Raw genomic sequence first — 23,224 nt, forward strand, 5'->3', positions numbered from 1 at the left:
CTGGAACAACAGCTTTTACTCGAATTGTTTACTAAGCTTATTAGCTATTACTTAAACTAAAATTTTCCAACTCTCGAGTTCCCTACCAGTCTCACCTTTCTTCCCATAAAAACGTTTCATCTTGTATAACCCCTCCAGAGCCCTTCTTATTGCTGGAAGGGATGCTGACCAATTTATAGATCACTTAATAAAGCCAATTGATTTTCAAGTTTATTCGGTTGAATTTTGTTTTTTAACAAATAATATCCCAAAACCTAGTGTATTGAGAAGTGGTTTTGAAACATCACCACTATTTTAGCAGCACCCTGAAGGCTTGTAAAAACATACAGGACTGGGTGCCAACCCGATACTAATTCAGTTGTCCTGGAGTCTGGGAATTTTCATTTGTAACTAGAATTGCCTGGTAGTGCTGGTGCTGCTAGTTCAGACACCACAATCAGAGAGGCACCGTGCTAACCTCCTCCAAATCAGGATACTTCAAGGTTCTCTGGGTCACTTCCGTGGAGAAGGCCCTCCAGGTTAGGGCCAGGTGGCATTTAGCAAAGAGGCACTGCCTGGGACCGGCCCAAACACATTCCTTCCCAAGCGAATCATAACGCTAAGAAGCAAAAAGGCAAGTAAGTAATCATTAGACAGCTGCCGAAGGCCAGGCTACCGGAGTTGCGGCATTCTGCCCTCGCACGTGACCGTTGGGCGTCTACACCCTCCGGGTCTTGTGCCTCCTCCCCGGCCCCGGGGCCTGACGGTCCGAGTGGGGCCGCAGGACAGCTCCAGTCTCCCCGGGCTGTGGCCTCCGCCCGCGATGGCGCTGCTGGACGCGCTCTTCTGCAGCCTGTTGGTGGCCCGTCTGGGCCAACCCGGCCTCGGACTGCCCCTGGCGCCCGCCCGCGGCCAGAGTCCCGCTCCGGCGGCGGGTGAGTCACCTGTGACCCTCTCCCTCCCCGAGCCGCCTGGGAGCGCTGGGGCGGAACAGCTGCTCTAAGTCTGGAAAAGTGCTCGGGACCAGCTAGCGACTGTGGCGGGACGCCGGCGGGCCGGGGCTGCGCCGGGCCGAGCGCGGGGGACCCAAGGGCCGGGGCGCCGAGTCCACCTGCCGGGGGCAGATCGGAACTCCACCCGGGGGAAGTTCCCGCGCCGGCGGGGGCGTTCAGAGCGGGCGCGCGGCAGTGGTTTCCTTTGTGTCTCTGGCTGTTTTCTCCCCGGGGAAGGAAGGAAAAGCTCCCTATCTGCAGGGAAAAAACTTGGGAGTTGGGTGTCTCCCACAGTCTTTAGCTCAGGACTGAGGGGGCAGCTAGCTGAGGGCTTTCCTCCACACCGCAGGGGTGTAAATGTCGCTGGGACTTTTGTATCTTCTGCCCTGCTTCCTGAGTTTGGTGGCCGTTTCTTCCCCCAGGTGGAGTACGGTCACAGCCTCGGTGCTACCCACCCCTTAGTCTACCTTAGAACCAGTGGGACCTGCTTTTCACTTTAGCTACATGCTAGGCTCCCAGCCGACGCGACCAATTTCATTGGTTCTCAAAACTTAACACAGTGCCTGTTCCAGTGGTGGTTCCCAAAGTGTGGTCTGGGACCAGCAGCATCGGCATCACGTAAACTTGTTAGAAATGCAGGTTTTCAACTCCAGCCTTGGCCTGTTGGATCCGAAACTGCGAGAATCGGGGCCCAACAATCTATTTAATAAACTCTCCAGGTGATTCTTATAGGCGCTGGAGTTTGAGAACCACTGGTCCACAATAGATAAAAGTTGGATGAGAGATTTTACAATGCCACCTGAGCCTTCAGTTTCAAAGAACAAGGTACCCACACTTCCCAAACTCCCTTTAAAAATAATTGCTCTGTTATTTGGAGGAGAAAAATTAGATAGGTGGAGTTCTGTCTTATGTTTTCGGCATATCTGTCTCTGAAACTCAGCGCAGTGCTGAGTCCTGACACCTCTCTGTAGCTCTTCCTCTCTCGTGATTTCTGAAATGCTCTTCGAGAAATGTCCCTTCTTGAGAGTCAAGTTCTCATGACTCAGCTGTCAGGCAGTTGAAAACAAGAAATGTAAATCAGGTTTCCCAACCATCAGTCATAACAAGAAGTTGTTTCAAAACACTTATGTATGCTGGCTCCTGCTTTTATTAATTAGGTGGCTGTTTACAGTTTGGTTATAAAATGTCCCTGACTGCAAGAGATTAAACAATGGCAAGTTCACCATTTGTTTTTAAAAATCTGATTGCTGAAGCCTTCAATGACAACGTGCTGGGGTCTAGTGACTCTCCACTCACACTTCTGTGTTTTGGTAGGACAGCCACAAGGTTGAATCACCTGAGGAAGAGGAAGGGAAAGGGTTAACTACAAAGAGCAGCTTACATGTTGACTCAGCAGTTTCCCACCGGATATATTATTTTACTTTTGAACTTGATGTAATCTTCCTCCTCCTCCAACCCAAAATACTTGGATTTCCCTATAGTACCCAGCAGGGCTGGCCTCTGCTCACTTGCTTGTGTGTGTGCATGCCTGTGCAAAGTCCCAGTGTCAGTTTCCTGTCCTGTAAAGTTCTGGTGGTCAGAAGACAAAAAAGCCCAGGGAAGTTTCACGAGTGTGTTTAGCCACAGCTCTTTAGCTTGAGTATGTCAGGACCTGCTGGACTATTTGGTAGAAACTGACATAAACAAATAAACAAAAAGCACCTATTTTAAACAGCCATATGTCCAGGCATCTGAATGATGGTTTACTAGGCTGTTTGGGATAAATTAAAACATTTTAAGATAAATAAGCTTTTTTGATATAATTTTGTGCACTTACCTAGCTATGTTGACAATATACATATGCACAAACATTTGTGGAAATCTTTTTAAAGATTATCTGCACAATAAGAAAGTAATTGTGGTGTAGTGAAAAGAACTTTAGATTGTTAACTTTTGGAGTGAAGAGAATCTGGATTGGAGTGTGGGCTCTGTCACAGGCCCGCTCTATGGTCTTGTGCACAAACACACACACACAGAGCATTTTGTGTACAATTTTATTTAGAGGTGTGAGGTGTGGCCTCCTGAGGTTCATTATTCATGAATTCCAGGTTAAGAGCCTGTCAGAGCTCCATTCTTGGCTGCTATTTAAAGCCATCCTTCAGTGCATCTGAGTAATTACCCCTCACTTATCTGTCTGGCAATGCAATGTAGTGGAAAGAACACTGTTCTGCAAGTCTGGTTCCAAAATTGCTTTCATTGCTGAGTCACCATGTGATCTTGAGGAAATCCTGAAATCTGCCTTTGACTAATTAAAGAATGTTCATTGAGGGCCTACTCTAGGTCAGACATATTCTAGATACGAGGGCTATATAAATATAGGTACAAAATTATATCAGGGGATGAGTCCTTAATGTGTTTCTAGTTTTGCTTTACAAAAACTTAGTATATTTATAATCTCATGTCCCTTAATCATTACAGTGTCTCTTGTAGGTGTTGTCAGTATCTATTTTACACAAGGGGAATGAGAGAAGGGTGTTGGAAGGGGAGCACACACAGAGAGGCAATGTGTGCAGTGGTTAAGAGCAAAGTGGCCTCTGGAGTCAGGTTTCCTTAATCCTTATCTTGGCTCTTTTGTGTATGATGTATGTGACTTGGGCTTGCTCTCTGTTTGTTGCAGTTCTTTATATATAAAATGGATGTAATGATGAATTGATGCAAGTAAGGCATAAAAAACAGTACTGAATTTATAGTGAATAATAAAATTTTAACTATTCCTTGGAAATGAGGAAGTTTAATCTCAAATTCAAGCTTGGGGTTATTAAGTAGTAGTAGGACAACTAATGCTGAGCTTACTCGATGCCAGGTACCTTCTGAGAACTTTACTTCTATTAAGTCACTGAACCCTCATATAGTAGGGCTATTTAGGGTTGTTGCAGGATTGCAACAACTAGATTAGTAAATTGAGCTTGGATTCAAAGTCAGGTGGTCTGACTCTGGAGTCTCCACTCTTAACCATAGCACTGTGCTGTTCTGTGTACAGTTTACTATACCTTAACATTTTACTAATGATAAAATACATGTTTACACAAAAATGAGATACACTACATACTTATATGTCAAGGAAGGACAGCCTCCAGGATGATTCTGAGCTATTTGCCAGCTCCAGTCTTTGTGTTGGAAGATGTCTAAGCTGGAAATAAAAGTGGGATTATTTTCTGCATTATAGAATAAAATAAATCACTCTTAGCAAATGTTTTGAAAGGAAGACTGAACACCAAGTAATTGACTATAAAGTATATTTCTGTCTACTTCTGGATCTTTTGTTTACCACCTCTTAGCTGTGAACTTAAATGTGTTACAAAATCACAACAATGTTGTGAAGAAACAACCCAAATCTAACTTACCTTCTCTATTTTAACAAATTAACAGTTTTCAATATTTTATTGTATTATCTCAGCTTTGGGTTTATTCTAGTGTTTGCTTACAAACATACTTAGCATTTTTCATCTTTGTACAGATAAAAGTTTGCATTCTACTTGTTTGTCCCATGCTTTTGGTGTATAAGTATATAATAGAAGGTATTCTTCTATTAAAAAAAAACTTTTAAGAACTTCTGGCATTTACAGTATTTGGCTTAAAACTAGTATTAATTTTTTTCCCCGATTAATGTTGAGAGGCAAGGTTTTAAAGAACATAGGAGATTTAGTTTCTGGTTCTGCAATGTATTCACTGTGTAACCCTAACAAACCACATCATATTTCTATACCAATTTTTCTATGAGAGACATGTAAATAAATGATAAAACCTTAAATTCTGGAAGGAGACATGCTATTAAAACACAATATAATATTATTATTGACCTCCCAGAAGGATGTCTCCATATGTTTCATTAGGCAACTTGTATTTGTTACAAAGTCTTGTTAGGTGGTCATGCTGTCACAGAGCTCCTCAGTTCTCACACATTCAAGTAGTAAATTCTAGCACATTCTTCCCTGGAATTCTCATATTCTCATAGGGAAGGGTTGTATTAAGGCTCAGGTCCTCTAGCAACATAAATTACTAAGGTTTCTTCCATCATAGGGAAGTGCAACTGTCTGTCATCCTACTGTAAATATTTGCATAGAAACACCAAACAAAGAAGTAGATTTAACACCATTTTCTGTTCTAATCAACAGGACAGTTCTGGCATGTGACTGACTTGCACTTGGACCCTACTTACCACATCACAGATGACCGCACCAAAGTGTGTGCTTCATCCAAAGGCTCAAATGCCTCCAATCCTGGCCCTTTTGGAGATGTTATGTGTGATTCTCCATATCACCTTATTTTGTCAGCATTCGATTTTATAAAACATTCAGGACAAGAAGCATCTTTCATGATATGGACAGGGTAAGTTATTATGTAAGTACCATGAGTTACTCAATATTTATCTATCGTGTCTTAAGCTTCATTAGAATGATGAATTCCATAAAATTAATTATGTTTTAAAAATTATTTGGGTTTAAAAAATGCTAGATCAAATTAATCAACATCATTAGAGATAAGAACAATTTTAGAATTGGTATTTTTTCCAGAATACACACTCTAGAAATATGTTTATGTTAACTAAGACATAAATCCATAAAGAGCACACTTGTATCAGTGTCTTGAAATATTTATTAATGTGATAGAAGTTTTGATTTAATAATAAAAACAAGTGGCAACAATGTAGTTAAACTGTGATAGCAATTTCATAAACACCATCTTTTGGTAGTATAATTAAATAATTCCATCCATTATGATAGAGTGAAGAGGCCTATATTTCCTATACCTAACAGAGTGACTATGGCACTATTTTAATTAATTTATACATTGTAACTCATTTGATCTTTACATTAAATATTACTATCCTCGTTTTACAGATGAGTAAATGAAGGCACTGAGCATCTAAGTAACTCATCCAAATATACACAGCTAGCTATGTAAGCTTCTAGCAAAGCTGGAATTTGAATCGAGGCATTTTGACTCTGGGATCTGTGCTTTTAATTTACCAAAACTTTTTATCTCTTGTAAATCTGCAATCAGGCAGTAAAATAGGATGAGATGTCTAATTTGTGTTTTTTAAATACACAATTTAAAAAATAAGATTCTTTGTGGGAGAAAGGTAAATGAAGAGTAGTTTGTCGACTCCTAACTACACCTGTTGCTTTATGGTGGGGGTCTGCAATGATAGTGCACGGAAAGACATCACACGTAAGTCTAGTGACTTTTAATAGAAACTGATTTTGTTCTCTATGATTCTTTCTCATTTTCAGGGATAGCCCACCTCATGTTCCAGTCCATGAACTCTCAACAGACACAGTCATAACGGTGATTGCTAATATGACGACTACTGTCCAGAGTCTCTTTCCAGACCTCCAGGTTTTCCCTGCACTGGGCAATCATGATTATTGGCCGCAGGTAAATTTGACCTCACCTTTCAGAAGTACTTAAGTGATTTTTCCCATCAGTAGTGTCAAAATTAGGACAGTAACTAGCTGATACAGGGTGTGGGAGTGGGGCCCATCGAGGCAGAGTGTGTTCTTAATGCCAGCTCTCCAGGAAGGCAAGGCCAGTGTTTTGAGGATGTTAAAGTGACTCTTAATAAGTCATAAAATGTTATATCCACAGTGAGTTTTGGGGAGCACATTACCTAATTTGTGGACTATTAATTTTTGTTTTCCTTTGTAATCTTTCTTAATTTCTCCTTTCTTTTGAGTAATTTTGTTATTTATTTGCATTTCCTTGATAAAGTTAGCAAGATAAGTTGATGTTGACAAATGTTTACATTTTTCAGAATTGCAATGAGGCATACAAAGCTCTGCACACCCTAATCTAAGATAGATTGTGATTGAAAACTTTAAAAACATAGCAACTATCATAAGAACAGAAGGAGGGAGGTTCACGTTCAAGTCAAATTTATTTATTGAGTAATGAAGATGTGATTCAAGGCAGAGACTGTATTCAGAATATTATATGCCTGAAACAGCCTGAGCTTCAACTTTTCAGAGCAGCTGTTTGTTAAGCAGCCTGTGCATAAGAGCTGGACACCAGCCTTAGCTTCGGGTCTTGTCATAGTAGTGCAGAATCTTAGATTTTGCAGAGTCAAGAAGTCTCAAAGATTATTTTTTAATTCAGAGGTTGGCAAACTACAGGCAGTCATCCATATTGGCCTGCCACTTGTTTTTGTAAATGAAGCCTTATTGAAACACAGCGATTGTTGTTTGTTCTGTATCACCTATGGCTTCTTTTGCACCAGTGGCAGAGTAGAATAGTTTTGACAGAGACTGTATTGCTCATAAGCCTAAACTATTTATCAGTTTACTCTCTGTAGAAGTTTGCTGACTGTGGTCTAGATCTACCCTTCATTTTGTAGACGAGAAAACTGAGTCCTAGAAGTGTTAAGTTGCTTGTTCAAGTGCTCACCATCACTTGTGGGCAGAGCCCACATCCTGGGTCTTTTGTGTGCAATTAGACCAACATCCTTTCACACATCCCTTGCTCTTACCAGACTGACATAATCAACATCTCTGGTACATGATGTTTACTTCCATGCCTCTCTTTGTCTGCATGTTTCTTTTGCTTACAATATTTTTCCATCTCATATCAAAAGGATGTGTCATGAGGGTTTTGATTATATTAGTTAATCTAACCTGAATACAGTGATGTTGAAAAGTTGTACTTTAGGATGAGCTTAAGTTTCAAATGACCGCTTAACACTGGCCTCAGTCTTAGATGAACAATACATGAGTCTTTTTGAGTTAGCCTTTCAACTAGTGGTCAACTGCTGTTACCACTGAGATGTTAGACCACACGGTGCAGAGGCTTGGGGACGAACAATCTCCAGCAGCCAGTGGTTATACACATTGCTTTTATGTGCTTTAGGTGACAGAAAGCCTGGTACAGTGGAAAGGTGGGATTTAGAGTCATGTCTACTAGAATTTAAATCTTTATCCCACCTTGCTTCTAATAGCTTGACCAACTTGGATATTTCACTTAATGTCCCTGATCTATAGGTCACTCATTTGTAAATAAGAGCAATAATGCCATCCTTGCAAAGTTTTTGTGAGAATATGTGACACTGTATGGAAAGGGCATAGCTTCCTACCTGGCACAGAGCAAGCCCTCAGTAAGGGGAGTAGTGGTGGTTATGGCACTGAGCTGTGATATATGATACATTTCTCTAACCCCTTTGAGGAATTTTTTCTCTTTACTTTTATCTCTGTTTTCTTTTTATGAAATCATGATATCACATCTTATAATAATTCAAAGATGTAGGTACTATCCAACCTTTATACTATATCTTATTGTAGGTACAACTAAAGTAAATTGCACAGCCTGTATACCTTCATTAATTTTATTCTCCTTCTACCATAGGACTTTATATCTGAAAATCTTTCTATTATTCCATGCCCATCCTTCCCACATGTTATTTTCAATAGCATGTTGACAATGCTATTTGCCAGCTTAGCACCACATGTTATTGGTGGTGCTATGTTATAGCACCTTCCACCCCACATGTTATTTCAGGAATGTCAAATGTAACATGAAGGGCCCACAACAGTTTTACTGGAGATTGATACCTGAGGTGAATTCTGGTGAATGTTAGTGACAAGTAGAGATGACAAGTGTAATTTCCATTAAAACCCCATAAACTTGTACATAAACAGCTACATAAGCATGCGTATACAGATACATGTCCCTCCCATTCCATCAGAAGCTGATATTAGTGTGGGCAGCCCAGGGATTCCTTCCAGTTGCCGCCCAAGAAAGCAGTTTGGGCCAGGGTCCTCATTTACCCCTAAACTGGTAAGACTAGTGCCATGAAACTTTTGGGTGGGTCCCACTGTATACTTCATTCTTGGCAGTGGTCATGTCACAGCCCAAAAGGACTGAGATGACAGCATGGTGAAATAGATATTTAGACATAAGTGTGATGGTGCCAAGACCTGGGATTTAGACCCAGCTCTGCAACTGACCAGTTCTCCCTGGTCAAATCACCTAACTTCTGTGGTGCTGATATTTCACATATTAAAAATAGGGAGAAAAGTGTAGAGTGAGACAGATATATGTATATATATATCTGAAATTCCACATGACCATATCAGTACGTTAGCTTCCATCTCAAAGAAAACAAATGGCTAAGACTATAGGTTTTTTGATGGTGGCAATGATGATGATGATGATGACCAATTTTTAATCAGAATGTGGGTTGGCCTAAGCCATTGTGTAATTTTCAGATACATGGCTCTAATCTCTAATAGAAGCTGAATGTGCTGTGGATAATTAGTTCATTAAAACAAGTCATTTGGTTATTACTTGCTCTGAAGGTATTTATACTTTCATCATGTATTAGGCATGTGCATTAAGAACTAATGTGACTTGGGTCATCTTGAAATATACCTAAGCACTTTAATTAATACTGACAGGGAAACTCCTTTAAGAAACAGGTCTTTATCACTGATGTACAGAAGGAAATGATGATAGTGAATAAAATGGCATCAGTTTTTTTATTGTCATTTTTTAAATTGGAGCAATTATCCAATTTTACAAATGATTTCTAGGTTTTTATTAGGTATCTACTTTCTTAAAGTTTTGTTTTTTACTTCCCTAGAGCTTATGTCACCATACTTTATTATAATATAATAAAATAGAATGATAAAAGATACTTTATGATAATAAAAGAATGTTTGTACTTCTAGTATACTATTAAAAATCAAAATATGTTGATAAAACTTAGGTTGACATAAAAGACTTCCTCAAATCAAATTTTTGTTGTTATAAATCTTTATGAAGTTAAGTAGCTTTATACTAGTGTTAACATGTCAGAAGACTTAATCTAATTTTCTCCATTCCTTCCACATGCTACGCTAGGCCCTGCATTTGGTCAGGCCCAAAGCTGCCTCTGTGTCTCTTTATTGAGCTCATTTGCACATCCATCCTATACCCTGGTCTCACTAAAATGAATTCTCTTCTCTGTATGAGTATATGACACTGTCTTTGTGTCAGTCATTGTTTTTGTCTTTTTAAGAAAATATAGTTAATAAACTACATATTATTTTCAGGTATATAACAGTGGTTTGACACTTATATACCTAACAAAGTGGTCACCATGATAAGTCTAGTAACCCTCTGACACTGTACGAGGCTATTATGATATTGTTGACTCTATTCCCTATGCTGTACTTTACATTTCTGTGAACTTACTGGTTTTGTAACTGGAACTTTGTACCTCTTGTTCCATTTCACATCTTTTGTCCTTCCTCTCTGGCAATCATCAGTTTGTTCTCTATGCCTGTGAGTCTGTTTCTGTTTTGTTTTGTTCATTTGTTTTGTTTTTAAAGTTCCACATATAAGTGAAATTGTTAGGGATTTGTTCTTCTCTGTTTGATCCCTTTTTCTCTCAACTTGATGAATGATTACTCAAGGCCTGGTTCAGATGCTGTATTCTCCACGCTGACTCTTCAGACCAGACTTGATTATTCTTGCTTCTGTACTTCCAGAACCTCTGCTTTAGCACCGAGAGCATTGTGTTACAGGTGACTGATTATATTTTGCCCCTGTCTCCCCAACTAAGTTATAAATTCCTTAAAGACCAAGTCTATCTAGTACTCATCTTTTCATTTTCAGATGTGTAGCATAGTAGTAAGCACTCAAACAATGTTGAATTCTTTAGCATTTCAATGGTGCATTATATTATCTGTGGCCAGGATCAGCTGCCTTCATTCACCAGCAAGGTGTACAACGCAGTAGCAAACCTCTGGAAACCATGGCTAGATGAAGAAGCTATTCAGACTTTAAGGAAAGGTAAGGGAAAGATTTACTTGTCTCTATTTTGCCTCTATTTTTGTTCATGTTGTTTAGACTTAGATCCTTATTGTTTGCTTGAGTGTGCCAATTCTGCAGACCCTCTGTACCCAGATTTTCTGGAGGCCATGAGTCATGTTTGAGGGCGGAGGAGAGAGAAGCATGGGCAGTGAGTGGGCCCGGGGCACAGAGAGCAAGGCCATCTCAGCGGCTGCTTTTGACAGTAGACTGTTGGGTGTTCTGTCACCACTGGTTTGCTGGTGCCGGTGGGGTTGTGCCTCCAAGCCTCCTCTGCACAGAGGCTGCAGCAGCTCTGGCTTGTCTGCCATGTCTTCAGTCGTCCCTGGCAACACCCTTGGATTTTGTATTTCACAATAATTCTCACCTTTACTTTCCCAATTGTACAAAAATAGGAGTTTATATAATAATTTTTCTTTTACAAAATTCAGTACCTCATTGCTTAGTGTCAATATATTTAATTTCATTTTCATCTGAATGTTGGAACCCACTCTTGTTACCTCTGTGTGTGGAAGTGCCAGCACTGGACCTGGCACAGGGTAGGTTTTCAGCAAGTGTTTGTAAAACCTGACTCTTAGCTGATGACTGCCTGTGTGCGGACAAACTAAACAATGAGAAATGAATATGACCGTCCTGACTGGCTTGTAAACCTTAATTAAGAATTCGCTTTCACAGTGACTACATATCTGTATGTGTTTTTCTAAAATGTGTTTAATTTGTTTTTATAGGTGGCTTTTATTCACAGAAAGTTTCAACTAATCAGAACCTTAGGATCATCAGTCTAAACACAAACTTGTACTATGGCCCAGATATTGTGACCCTGAATAGGAGTGACCCAGCAAATCAGTTTGAATGGCTAGAACATACACTGAATATCTCTCAGCAAAATAAGGAGAAGGTAGATTTCATAGCTCAAAATCACCAGGGGATAAACAGAGGGTTAAATTTCTGAATTTATTAAACTTGAGGGTGAGGGTCAGGTATTAATAAAAGTGTTAAAATTTGAAGATATTTTCATAGGAGACACATTATGATTTATTTCTGTTGTTATTTTGTTTTGTTTTTAATGTTTTGAGGATTAATTGACAGCAGTTGCTATAAAAAGGTTGATATTGAAAAAATTGTGACGAATGTCACAGTTACATAATATTATCAACTGTATTTTAAATGAGACAAGTGCAAATATAGTGAAATTAATATTTTTCTAATTTCATCTTGGTAATAAACAGGAGAGATGGTATAATTGCTTTCCAAATTTTAATCAATATAGTATTAATCTTGAGTATCTAAATGTCATTTTGTCATAACAAATGTGATGGCAAGTGTGCAAAAAGACCCTCAGCTGTCCTCCCATGCTTCTGCCCCTAGGTGTACATCATAGCACACATCCCTGTGGGGTACCTGCCCTACTCCATGCACACTACAGCCATGAGAGAATTCTACAACGAGAAACTGGTAGATATTTTTAGAAGATACAGCAAGATCATTGCAGGACAATTTTATGGACACACTCACAGAGACAGCATTATGATTCTTTCAGATAAAAAAGGTAATATGACATTTTGTATGTGTCTCCCCGATCCAAGACGCTAGAGCATAGCAGCAGATCTCTGGTGATTTTTACTGATTTAGTAATGAGGTGTTTCATTAAATCGACCTGCCAGCACCAGATTGTACTTAGTCGCCGTCTGTAATGGAATGGTGAGTGGCCACACCAGAGCAGAGCCTGGAGTCGGGTTTTTCCTGTTCACCCCACGGGGCCGCTGACATTTGATTGCCATCACCAGAACACAAAAGCCTCTGAAACCCTCAGCTCACTCAAATTTTCTTTTATACCCTCAAGTTTAGAGAATTATTACTGTTTGATGTTTACCTGCTAGACTCAAGTTGTTTTTGAGATGACTTGTTTTAGTTCTCCTAATTTAAAAACCAATGCATAATTTACTGTTGATTTAAAGTAAAACGTAATGAGCTCTCACTTTTAAGTGCTTACAGACATTGTCATCTACTCATCATTAAAAGAAAAAAAAAACCCAGAAGAAACTCCAGCATCAAACAAAACAATTATGTATTTTTAAAAGTGATTGCTGCATGAGGACAGAAAACTGAGTTAACAGAACAAGAGTTCTGATTTTACATCAGTCAGCCAAGAGAAAAATCTATGTGTGTGTGTGTGTATGTATATATATACATATATTTCAGTAATTGGGTAACATTTTTGAATTGCTGTACCTCTTTCATCTAGAATGAGTAAGCTTGGTAAAAATGATCATTTTACAGAATTTGATAGCTTTGTTTCTCAGAAAGAAATTTAGTTCTACGATATGTATAAAACATGGTGGCACTGTAATCAAATTTTTATTATGTAATTATTGGAATATCATCTGAGGTGGAGGTACAAGACAAGCTAGTTTTGGGTTTTTATTGTGTGTACTTGTGAGAACTTGTTTTTTATCATGAAAATGTTCAAGTATATAAAAAGCAGAGAGAATGATTTAAAAAAACTGTGTACCATCATTTATATTTAATATCTATCAAGATTTTGCCACATATGATGCCTACCCATATTTTAGGGGTTTTTTTCCTGAAGTATCTGAATGTGAATCTTAAGGTCAGATATTTCAGCCTTACATGCTTTTGTCTGCATGGCTAAATACATGAGTAACTTACATAGTCATTATATCATTAACTTATGGAATAAAAGCAGTGATAATTCTTTGCTCTCATGTACTACTAATCCATAATAAAAATATCCCTAATTTCTCAAAAGTGTCTTTATAGTTGTTTCAGGTCAGATTCCATCAAGGAACATATATCATTGGCTGTTATGTCTGTCAATCTCCTAATCTGGAATTTGTTCATATTTTTAATAAAAAACTCAATTTCTAAAAAAAATATTTTTATGTGCATATGTTTTGTCCAGGAAATCCAATAAATTCTGTGTTTGTGGCTCCTGCTGTTACGCCGGTGAAGGGTGCTTTACAAAAACAGACCAATTACCCTGGTCTCAGACTATTTCAGTATGATCCTCTTGATTATGAATTATTGGTAAGTTGGTACAATTTTAGAACTAACCTTACACTTATGCATTTGTAGTTTTCATTGTAGTTGAATATTTTTCATTAGTTTAGTTGAGTATTCTCAGCATAGCTAGGTGAGTTGTACTTGTTAAAGTTTTATGATGTCTTCCTTTTTTTAAATATATATATTTGGAGTGTCAGCCCTTTCCAGGTGTGGGCTTCTGTGGTCAGCCTTTGGTATGCTGTTCCTCTGAAACTTCTCTTCCAAAGGCTTCACCTTTCATTAGATGAAGTTTCCATTAGGTTGTGTCCTCTCTGTGGACTTGTGTACCTGTTGAAATATTTCACTAAGCCACATTTGTTATTAACTACTCTTTCTTAGAACACAGCTGTGAAGGTGAGTGTAGGTTTTGACCCCATACTTTCTCATGGGCTGTATTACCTAACTTCTCTGTCTGAGTCTATTCCTCTATGCTTGGTCCATAATAAGTTCTCAATAAATGTTGGCAAAAAAAATTTTGTAAAGAAAATAAGTTGAGTTGAACATTGATTTTTGCTGTAAAAGTTCTCTGGAGCTTGTACATGACTCTGCTTTAAATACATTTAACATTGAAAGACTGGGCTTCTAGCTTACAGGTAGTAGCTTTTTCCACAAATATAATTGGTAAAGAACTTCTCAAAGTCTGTATTGAGGTAATGGCTTTATTTTTTCCTAGATGAATTTTATGGGAGTAGCTCTTTTATTTCTTAGAGCAGGTTTTTATGAAGGCGGTAGGGTAGGGGAAATCTAATTTAATACATAAACATTAGATTAAATGAGGAAATAAAACTATTGACAAATAAACTAGTTCAAAGGAATTACTTTACAACTATTAGTTGCCTGTTTTGGGATCTGAACCTTAGACGCACACACACACAGACCTGTGTGTGTGTGTATACATATATATATGTGTATATATGTGTGTTTATATATATATGTATATATACTGACATAGAACAATGTCAGTGATGTAGCACTCAATAATTTTTGAAAGTGCAAAACAGTTTGCATAGTATGACTTCATTTTTTTTAAAAAAGCTGAAACATAGGGAATAGGTATATATATTCTAAATATTTATTTTGTCTACAAAGTCTAGAATACCACACATGCACCAGAGTGCTGGTAAATGTTTAACAACCTGTTCACTGTCGGGGGAGAAGCACTTTGATTTTAGTGTTTGCCGAGTTCCACAGTGTAAATACTCCCATCATGGCCAGTTTCAAGCTGCCAAAGTCACATCAACCAACTGACAAGATTTCTGAAAATCGGACAGTAGACTCTTGTGATCTGGTTACAAGCCGCCCCCAGTACACCACTGATATGTACAACATTATTAGCATTGGCTACTTCTGAGGTTTGTGAATTGAAGGCTTTTTATTTTGTACATCTCTATATAATTTATATTATTTTATATTATTTTATTTCATTGTTTTTAAAATGAAAAAAGTAAAGTAGATCTTCTATTGGGACTGTTTTAAAAAAACAATTCTTACCTTTTTTAATGACTACAACTTTAAATTAAGAACATCACATCAGTCTTAGTAAGGACTCTTCTTGCTATGCAATGCTTTGTGGGACCTAAAATCAACCAGGCTTTCTCTCTGTTTTTAACTATAGGATATGCTGCAGTATTACTTGAACCTGACAGATGCTAATCTAAAGGGAGAGTCCAACTGGAAACTGGAGTACATCCTGACCCAGACTTATGACATTGAAGATTTGCAGCCGAAAAGTTTGTATGAATTAGCTAAGGAATTTGCAACCCCAGACAGTAAGAAATTTATAAAATACTATAATTACTTCTTTGTGAGTTATGACAGCAGTGAAGTTTGTGATGAGAAATGTAAGGCCTTTCAAATTTGTGCTATTGTGGCTCTTGATCATAATTCCTACGAAGATTGTCTCAAACAATATTATTATATAAGGCACAGTCTATAGTATTTCACAACTTGTGTTCATGGAAAATGTAACATTTTGTGCCTGAGATCAGTTTGTGGAAATTGTTACATAAATCTTCCTGAATTACTGAGTGGGCAAACAAAATTCCTTTCTTTGTTTTCTTTTTTATGATGTTCAAATGTACATATTTTGAATATTCTAAATTTGTATTCCATTGAATATATTTAAACTGCCCATTACGAGAATGATGTCTGGATGTTAATTTTCTATCTTCCGGTTTATATAATTATATTTAATTTATGCCCTTTTTGAAATTGCCATTTTTCCATTAAAGCAAATGACTTCTTCCTAAGTATGATGACTGATTCTTAATATATTTAAATCTCATATGTAAACGGGGTTAACACTATTGATATACCCTATCTCCTCGCCAGAAAACACCATTGTCTCATTAGGGTCTGACTCCATGACATGTCACTGGTGGGTGCTGTCTGCCTTCGCACTTGAGTAGTGCTAACTTTTAAGGAGAGAATGTCACAAGCTGTTCTTGCTGTAGCTGCAGTACTAGCACAAGGCCTAAGGTCATAGTCCAGTTTCAGAGACTTGGTAAATGATTGTTGGAGTGAAGTGACAGGTGTGAATATTTCTCAGAGAAGCACACTGGAATGCAGTGGTGGCATTTTCTTCATCACGATATTCTGAGAAGGATAAAAATGAACTTTCATTTCGTGGGTTTGTTTTTAGGGCTGCTCCACAGTTGTTTGCTTCTCAACAACTTCTCTCAAGCTGTTGTTTGTTTCCAATCTAAGTAGGAGAATTGAAGTAGAAGAGACAAGGCTGAGAGATGTAGGGGAGGAGATGATTGTATACCCCATACGTGGGTTTGCTGGAAAAGACATACAATCAGCAGCCTTTGGTCAGTCAATAAGGAGAGTGGAACTCATTATCCTTTTCATTAGTTGATTTAATACAAAAAATGACTTGTAGATATAACATGCCATCGTAATAAAACCAAAATATCTTAATATCCAAAGGGGTGAGAATGTATTTTAAAATAAGAATATTATATCTAAGAAACTATCTATGTTCATTAGGTAAACATTTTTAATTTTTTTTACATTTAAAAATATATGAGAATGCTTTGTACATGAGAATACTGAAACAAAGCAAAGACTTATTGTTATAAAATAATCATATTATTTATAAGTCTTCCTACCCGCAATTATATTTAAAGTTAGTATTGTCCAATGATTGCATCATATAGTTATATATTCTTACACTCAATGGGCAAATGTTTTAAGAAAACAGGCTTATGCTATACAAGGAGAATTGGTGGAAGCTGAAGGTGCCGTGAGCTGACCTAGACAATGAGCCCCAGCACTGAACACGAGCAAGCTCGGGCTTGCAGGGTTACTGTGGAGGAAATTTCTACATCTTTTGGGGACTTGGGTAGTGAACATTTAGGACCCTTCCCACATTGTAATACAATACTATATTTTAATGCTACCTTTTTATATTCAGTTTACTTTTCCCTTAAAATACAAATAAATGATCTTAAAATACAAGTAATATTTAGGTATGTTATTAGTAGTTAAGTGAGTTTTTTTAACTCTACAGTCAGAGCTGTTACAATTATTTATTGTGTTTTATCTCAGATTATGTTTAATTATAGAAAAAATGTTTTTTACATTCACAGTAAAAGTTGTCTTGATTTGCCTCTGTTTATCAATAGGGCTTTGGCAAATTTATAAAACACATTTTGTTTAGATCATTTAAACTGATACTTTCAAACCAGTTTTGTTGCAACATTTAGCCCACGCTGATAGGAAGGACAGAGAGTAATGGTGAGGGAAATTGGCAAGAGTCCTTAATAATAACCACCAGTTCAGGTGGGTAGAGAGATTTAGGGACAAAGCATACTTGCAGATGTATACTAGGAAATATCTATTTAAATGAATCTTTCTATCTATTATACAGAAAATAAATTGAACAGCCACCTCCCATCTTGAATGATGGGGAAAAAATCTTAGTAAATTCAGCATCCCTCCTAGTGGCACCTAGTCCTAGAATACCATCCGATCTTGTGTCCAGATCCCTGAGAAAATTCTGTTACTCTAGACTCTTAAAAGATAAGCTGAATCCTGCCTCTCAAATATTGTCACATCTGAATAAGTCAGTCAGAGAACGACAAATACTGTGATTTCAGTTGTGGAATCTAAAGAACAAAATAAACAAACATAATTGAAACAGATTCATAGATACAGAGAACAGGTTGATAATTGCCAGAGGGGAGAGGGTTTGGAGGACTAGGTAAAAAAGGTGAATGGATTAAGAAGCACAGACTAGTAGTTACAAAATAGTCATGGGGGTGTAAGGCACAGCACAGAGAATATAGTCAACAATAGTGTATTAAGTATGTATGATGCCAGGTGGGTACCGGAAATATGTTGGGGGGGACACTTTGTAAAGTATACTATTGTCTAACCACTATATCGTATACCTGATACTAATACGAAATATATTCAATATAAACTTTAACTAAAAAATAAAATTAAAAAAATAGAGTCAACTCCAAGTCAAAAAAAAATATCGTCACACCTACCTTGAGTGATTCTTGTATGCAATGAGCTTTATGCTAAAAGAAAAAAAGATGGAACTTCATTGGGCTGACAGTGTAAGTATTATGACTGCTTTCATTGTTAACACCATCAGATGAAGTTGTGGGGGAAGATAGTCTTCCCCTTCCTCTGACTGTTGGAGCTACCTGTACCTTCCAAAAGAACTGAACCACTGCAAATAACTATATTGGGTCAATTCTACAACATAAGTTGAAGATGAAATTCCCTTTCGCTTAGCTCTTTAGTCTTTGGACTATTCATAAGAGTACACTCCCAAAATTATATGGCAAGAATCATGTATAAGAATAACCTTTGGCAGCACTGTTTGTACAATTAATAACAATGGCATACCTATAAACCATTTAAGCATATATCAGCATGAGAATGGATAAATGAAATATTGTTTATTCAGCATGTGGAATATTATACAGAAGTGAAAATTAACATGAATAAATGCCACCAGCATGTTAATGAGTGAAAAACACATTGCCAAAGGACAAACACAATGTAATACCATTTATATTGAACTTTAAAAATGCATAAATGGAGATATATGTAGAAGACCAAGAAGATGTGTATGTAGTAGTAGCCCAAAGTAGAGATATGTGGTAGACAAAACAGAGATATGCTAGTAAAATAAATATCAAATATAAGAGTGTTAGAGGATAGTGAATGTGCAAGTTAATAAGGGAGAGAGAAAAAGGAGATTTAAATGTATTAGTTAAGTGTTAGTTCCTAAAACAATCAGTGGCTATATAGATGTTTTCTCTATTTTTCTTCATACATTTTTTTAATATTACACATAATATATTCACTTTTTGTAAGGGTACATAGAGATCCAAGATATCCAACTTTGGAAGTTGGACATTTAGGCTCTTCTATGGAGAATGATTCACAGTGAATGCATGGAGATACTGGGGGGGGGGGGGTGGAGGTTAAAGTAGTGCAACTAAGAGGGGAGTGCAGGTGGGTTGAGGTGGTGGCAGTGGAGAGAAGTAGCCCCTGGGGTGATATATTTTGGAAGCAGCAGCAGCAGGATTTGTTCCTGAACAGGGAGGTGGGGTTTAGAGATGAACATGAGAAGAGTAACATGTCCTCTCACTATGTGGTAGTAAGAAGGACTTAGTGAAGCAGGAGGCCATGCGGCGGTGATGTGATAAGATGTTGAGGTCAGGGCTCCTAGTTAGAGGCATTTGAGGTCTGAGTTCAGCTCCTTTGCTCATTTCAATACAGTCAAGGCACTTACTCTGTAATTCAATTTCCTTCATCTGTCAAATGAGGTAGCATTACCTGATTAATAGCATTGTCGTGGGAATTAAATGAAAATGTGAAGTTCACAGTCCAGTTTTTGGACATAGCATTTTGTCAAAGTTATGAATAGTAACACTATTTAATGGTATTAGAGGCCCAAAGGGAGCAAGTGGATCTGATGGGGAAATGGACTAGTGAAGGACATGAGGATGAAGATAAGGGAAACGATCTCACACTTTTCAGTGTTGCTCTGGGAAACATTCAGTTTATACAAAAATAAAGCCATAACCACTGGGTTTTGGATGTCACCATTCCTTCCACGAATGTGTATGGATATCCTTTAATGTTCCAGGAACTGTTCTAGGTGCTAGGGATGCAGTAGTGAACGAAGATCCCTGACCCTGTGGAGCTCAGCTTAGTACACACACTAGTCTGTATGTGTAGACAGCTTATTAGGAACACTGATTGCCTTTGGGCCACATCACACATAATTAAAACAGATGTAACAATTGAAAAATTTAACAAAGTTACCTGCACTACAATGGGCTCCATTCCTAGAGAACTAATTAGTGGGGGTTCTGATGTCATGAAACAAATGTCAGAAAAACTGATAATTATATTACAAAGATGTCTGCAAAGTGTCCAATATTTGGGGGAAGTGATAGAAAGATACTAAAATGATCGCTTTGTCTAAAACCATGTATTTATATAAACATGGAAATGGTTATCACAATATGGAAAAAATCATATTCTGATTAGTCTGTCAGGCAGTTTTATTATTTCTATGATCATTATTGAGATACCTGTAGGATACTTACAAAATCCTTTTTTATGCATGTGTTTGAGAAGCATTTATTCTCAAATCACTCAGGTGGCAATGGAATTGTGCTTGGGGCAATGACAAGAGTTACATAGGGCATTTTTAATAATATATAAAAAGTCCTTTAATATATATTCCAGGATGGCCAATAGAAGCTGGGTAGGTCTTTAGCCCTTGAAGTGTTCTTTTTACAGTTATATAAAAATGTTCAGCCTTAGTTAAAAAAAAAAGAAACCTAGTCTAACAAAAACATATCCAGCAACGGCTTGCATTTTTTCCATCTTCAGGTTTGCAAGAAAATTAAAAATACACACATGTGCATCTCTGAGCATGTCACTGTGCTTTAGCTAACCGGTTTTGGCAAACACACTGCACAGAGGTATACCACCATTGGTTTCTGACATTCAGTCAGCTTCAAGCTTATTGGCTATGCCAACAACTGAAAGCAGCTTGGAACCGAATCCCTGTAAAGCATTTGCAGAACTTGCTACATGTTTGCCTGGCACCTTCTCAGTAGTGACAGGTCTCCATACAGATTTGCTAATCCAAGGGTGTCTTGATGCTTGAGCTGGGGGTCAGACAGTGGGAAGAGGGGTCCCAATGAATATACCTTTCCAAAAACTCATTTTGTCTTCTTTCCTGTTAATCTCGAAGATTGCTGCCAAATGATGTCAAAGCACCATAGCAGCAGCCCAACATAGTTTCTGTTCACCTGACAATTCATTAATGACCTTTTCTTTAAAAATCTAGCTGGAAACTTTAGCTGAAATACATGTGTTTTTTTATAATCCTATGTTTGGGAAGAGTTGGTAACATTAAGTTTAGAACATATGGATATTAATATCATTTGAAAATTTAAAAAGTCACTTAAAATTTAAAATATCATCTACTCATTATAATATTTTAATGGATATATTTGCTACACCAGGAAAAACTAACATCTTTCATCTGGAATCATTATGCTTTTGAAGCAAAACTGAATCTTTTCAATAAGAATATGTTTAAGAAGCTATTCTTCTTCAGTTGAGAATAGACAACTGAAGATTAAATTGGAAGCTCTTTAGTTTAGAAGCCACCACGTGTTTAAGTTACTCATAATAATTATTTTATGGGAATGGGAAGAGTAGGTCTGTACATTCATTTGTCAAACATTTTCTTAATGCCTATTAAGTGTGGGGCCTGTGCTAGGTATGGGGGTACAAAGGTAATTAAAACATGAAACAAAAGGGAAGTGGTTAATTAAAAAATATTGTGCTCACCACAAAAAAACAAATGGTAAATATGTGACATGATTGACATGTTAGCTAGTGCTAAGGTGGTAATTGTATTGCAATATATGTGTTTGAAATTAACATGTACACCTTAAACTTACACAATGTTATATGTCAGTTACTGGTATATCTCAATAAAGTTGGGAAAAACAGGCTATCAGGTTAAGAGGATCTCAATCCAGAAATTATATCCACCTTCAGAATTCATATCAAAAACTCTGAGAATGGACAAAAAGAATGCCAGTCTTTGGAGACATTTTCCTGAACTACATATATTTTTATGCCAATCAGTGCTGCAATTTGAACCATTAGTCCAGTAGATTTGAACCATTTTTCAAATGGGAAGAAGCAGTCCTAGTGAAGGCTTTAAGAAGATTTACATTTAATTAAAAAACAAAACATCTTCCCTTTTCTAAAAATGATTATAGGAGATAAATCTTACTGATTTGCTGTCTCATTTTGCCCAAACCTTTTTAGTTATGAGTTCCTGTTTTTGAATCTAGTTAAGGATTTTAACATGGTTTCTAAATTTATTTTTTGATTCTTGTGATGAATTACTTTAGAAATATAGCCCCCTCTGGGTCTGAAGACTCAGTGTTTTCTTTCCTTTTGCTGCATTAGTTTTGTAAATATCCATGGTGGTCTTTTTCTGCCTGTCATACAATTCTAATGACATAGACCTAGTTCTGGATTTTACTAAGGGAAAAAGAGAGTTTTCTCATTTTTAAAACAGAATTGTTAATAATACTTCACATAGAAGGTTGTTGTGAGTTAGTTTTTGTAAAACATGAAAAATAATGTGGGGTCTGTAGTAAGCACTACAAAAATATACATAAATAAAATTAAATATACTTTACTCTTGATCCCATTCATGGTTTCCTTGAGTGTTGTGAACTGACCCAAGTTAACTAACTCTTTTGGCTTCTTTTTGGCAGATAATGGTAGTGCTCTGGAAATTCTTGGGTATCAGGTAAAAATGAAAGCAGGTTGGAGCTTAATCATACCACACATAGAGACACTTATTAACAACATACTTATTAGTAAGGTAACATATAAAAAATAAAATACATACATAAAAAACAAACACATAACATAACACATAAAAAACAAAGCTAATACTTCACACTACTCATTTTATAAGTCTAGAAGATTATTTTCCATTTATTGAGGGGCTTTGAGCACTATCCTGAGTGAAAGTTTTGCTGGAACCAAATACCAAAATTCTGGACACAAGATATTTCAACCTTCTTAAATCCGGAGATGCTGAAAATCAGGGCAGTGAGGCACTAGCCTCTGGTGCAAAATTTGAGGAGGAGGTATCAAAATACTTAGCAATCAAGAGAAACAAATTAAAATAAATTAAAAACTAAAATGCAAAATTATTTATCATGAAGAAAATGTCAACATTTTAAGTAAAGTCAAATTGTTGTTTGTTTTACTTTTCTGCATTACTGTGCATAAATCATTTCCAGGTGGTTGATTATTACTGGCCTGCCATAACTGTTTATGAA

The 23,224-nt window shown here is 37.2% G+C and overlaps 1 protein-coding gene across 3 annotated transcripts in view; it reads left to right on the plus strand.

The window, feature by feature from the left end:
* The window catches only part of SMPDL3A (sphingomyelin phosphodiesterase acid like 3A), a 34,359-nt gene that overhangs the window by 4,351 nt on the left and 6,784 nt on the right, over window positions 1-23,224 (plus strand). The window contains exons 1-8 of one of the 3 annotated variants that reach the window (XM_036024642.1): window positions 721-914; window positions 5,126-5,339; window positions 6,245-6,389; window positions 10,679-10,775; window positions 11,522-11,691; window positions 12,162-12,342; window positions 13,717-13,841; window positions 15,472-15,830. In XM_036024642.1, coding sequence (XP_035880535.1) covers window positions 803-914; window positions 5,126-5,339; window positions 6,245-6,389; window positions 10,679-10,775; window positions 11,522-11,691; window positions 12,162-12,342; window positions 13,717-13,841; window positions 15,472-15,792 — 1,365 coding nt within the window. In that variant the 5' untranslated portion in view covers window positions 721-802 and the 3' untranslated portion in view covers window positions 15,793-15,830. Of the gene's footprint in view, window positions 1-720; window positions 915-5,125; window positions 5,340-6,244; window positions 6,390-10,678; window positions 10,776-11,521; window positions 11,692-12,161; window positions 12,343-13,716; window positions 13,842-15,471; window positions 16,107-23,224 lie in introns of those variants that run through there. The other 2 variants (XM_028509633.2, XM_036024643.1) reach the window with 2 other exon arrangements.

This window comes from Phyllostomus discolor, chromosome 4 (assembly GCF_004126475.2).
Source record: "Phyllostomus discolor isolate MPI-MPIP mPhyDis1 chromosome 4, mPhyDis1.pri.v3, whole genome shotgun sequence".
NCBI lineage: Eukaryota > Metazoa > Chordata > Mammalia > Chiroptera > Phyllostomidae > Phyllostomus > Phyllostomus discolor.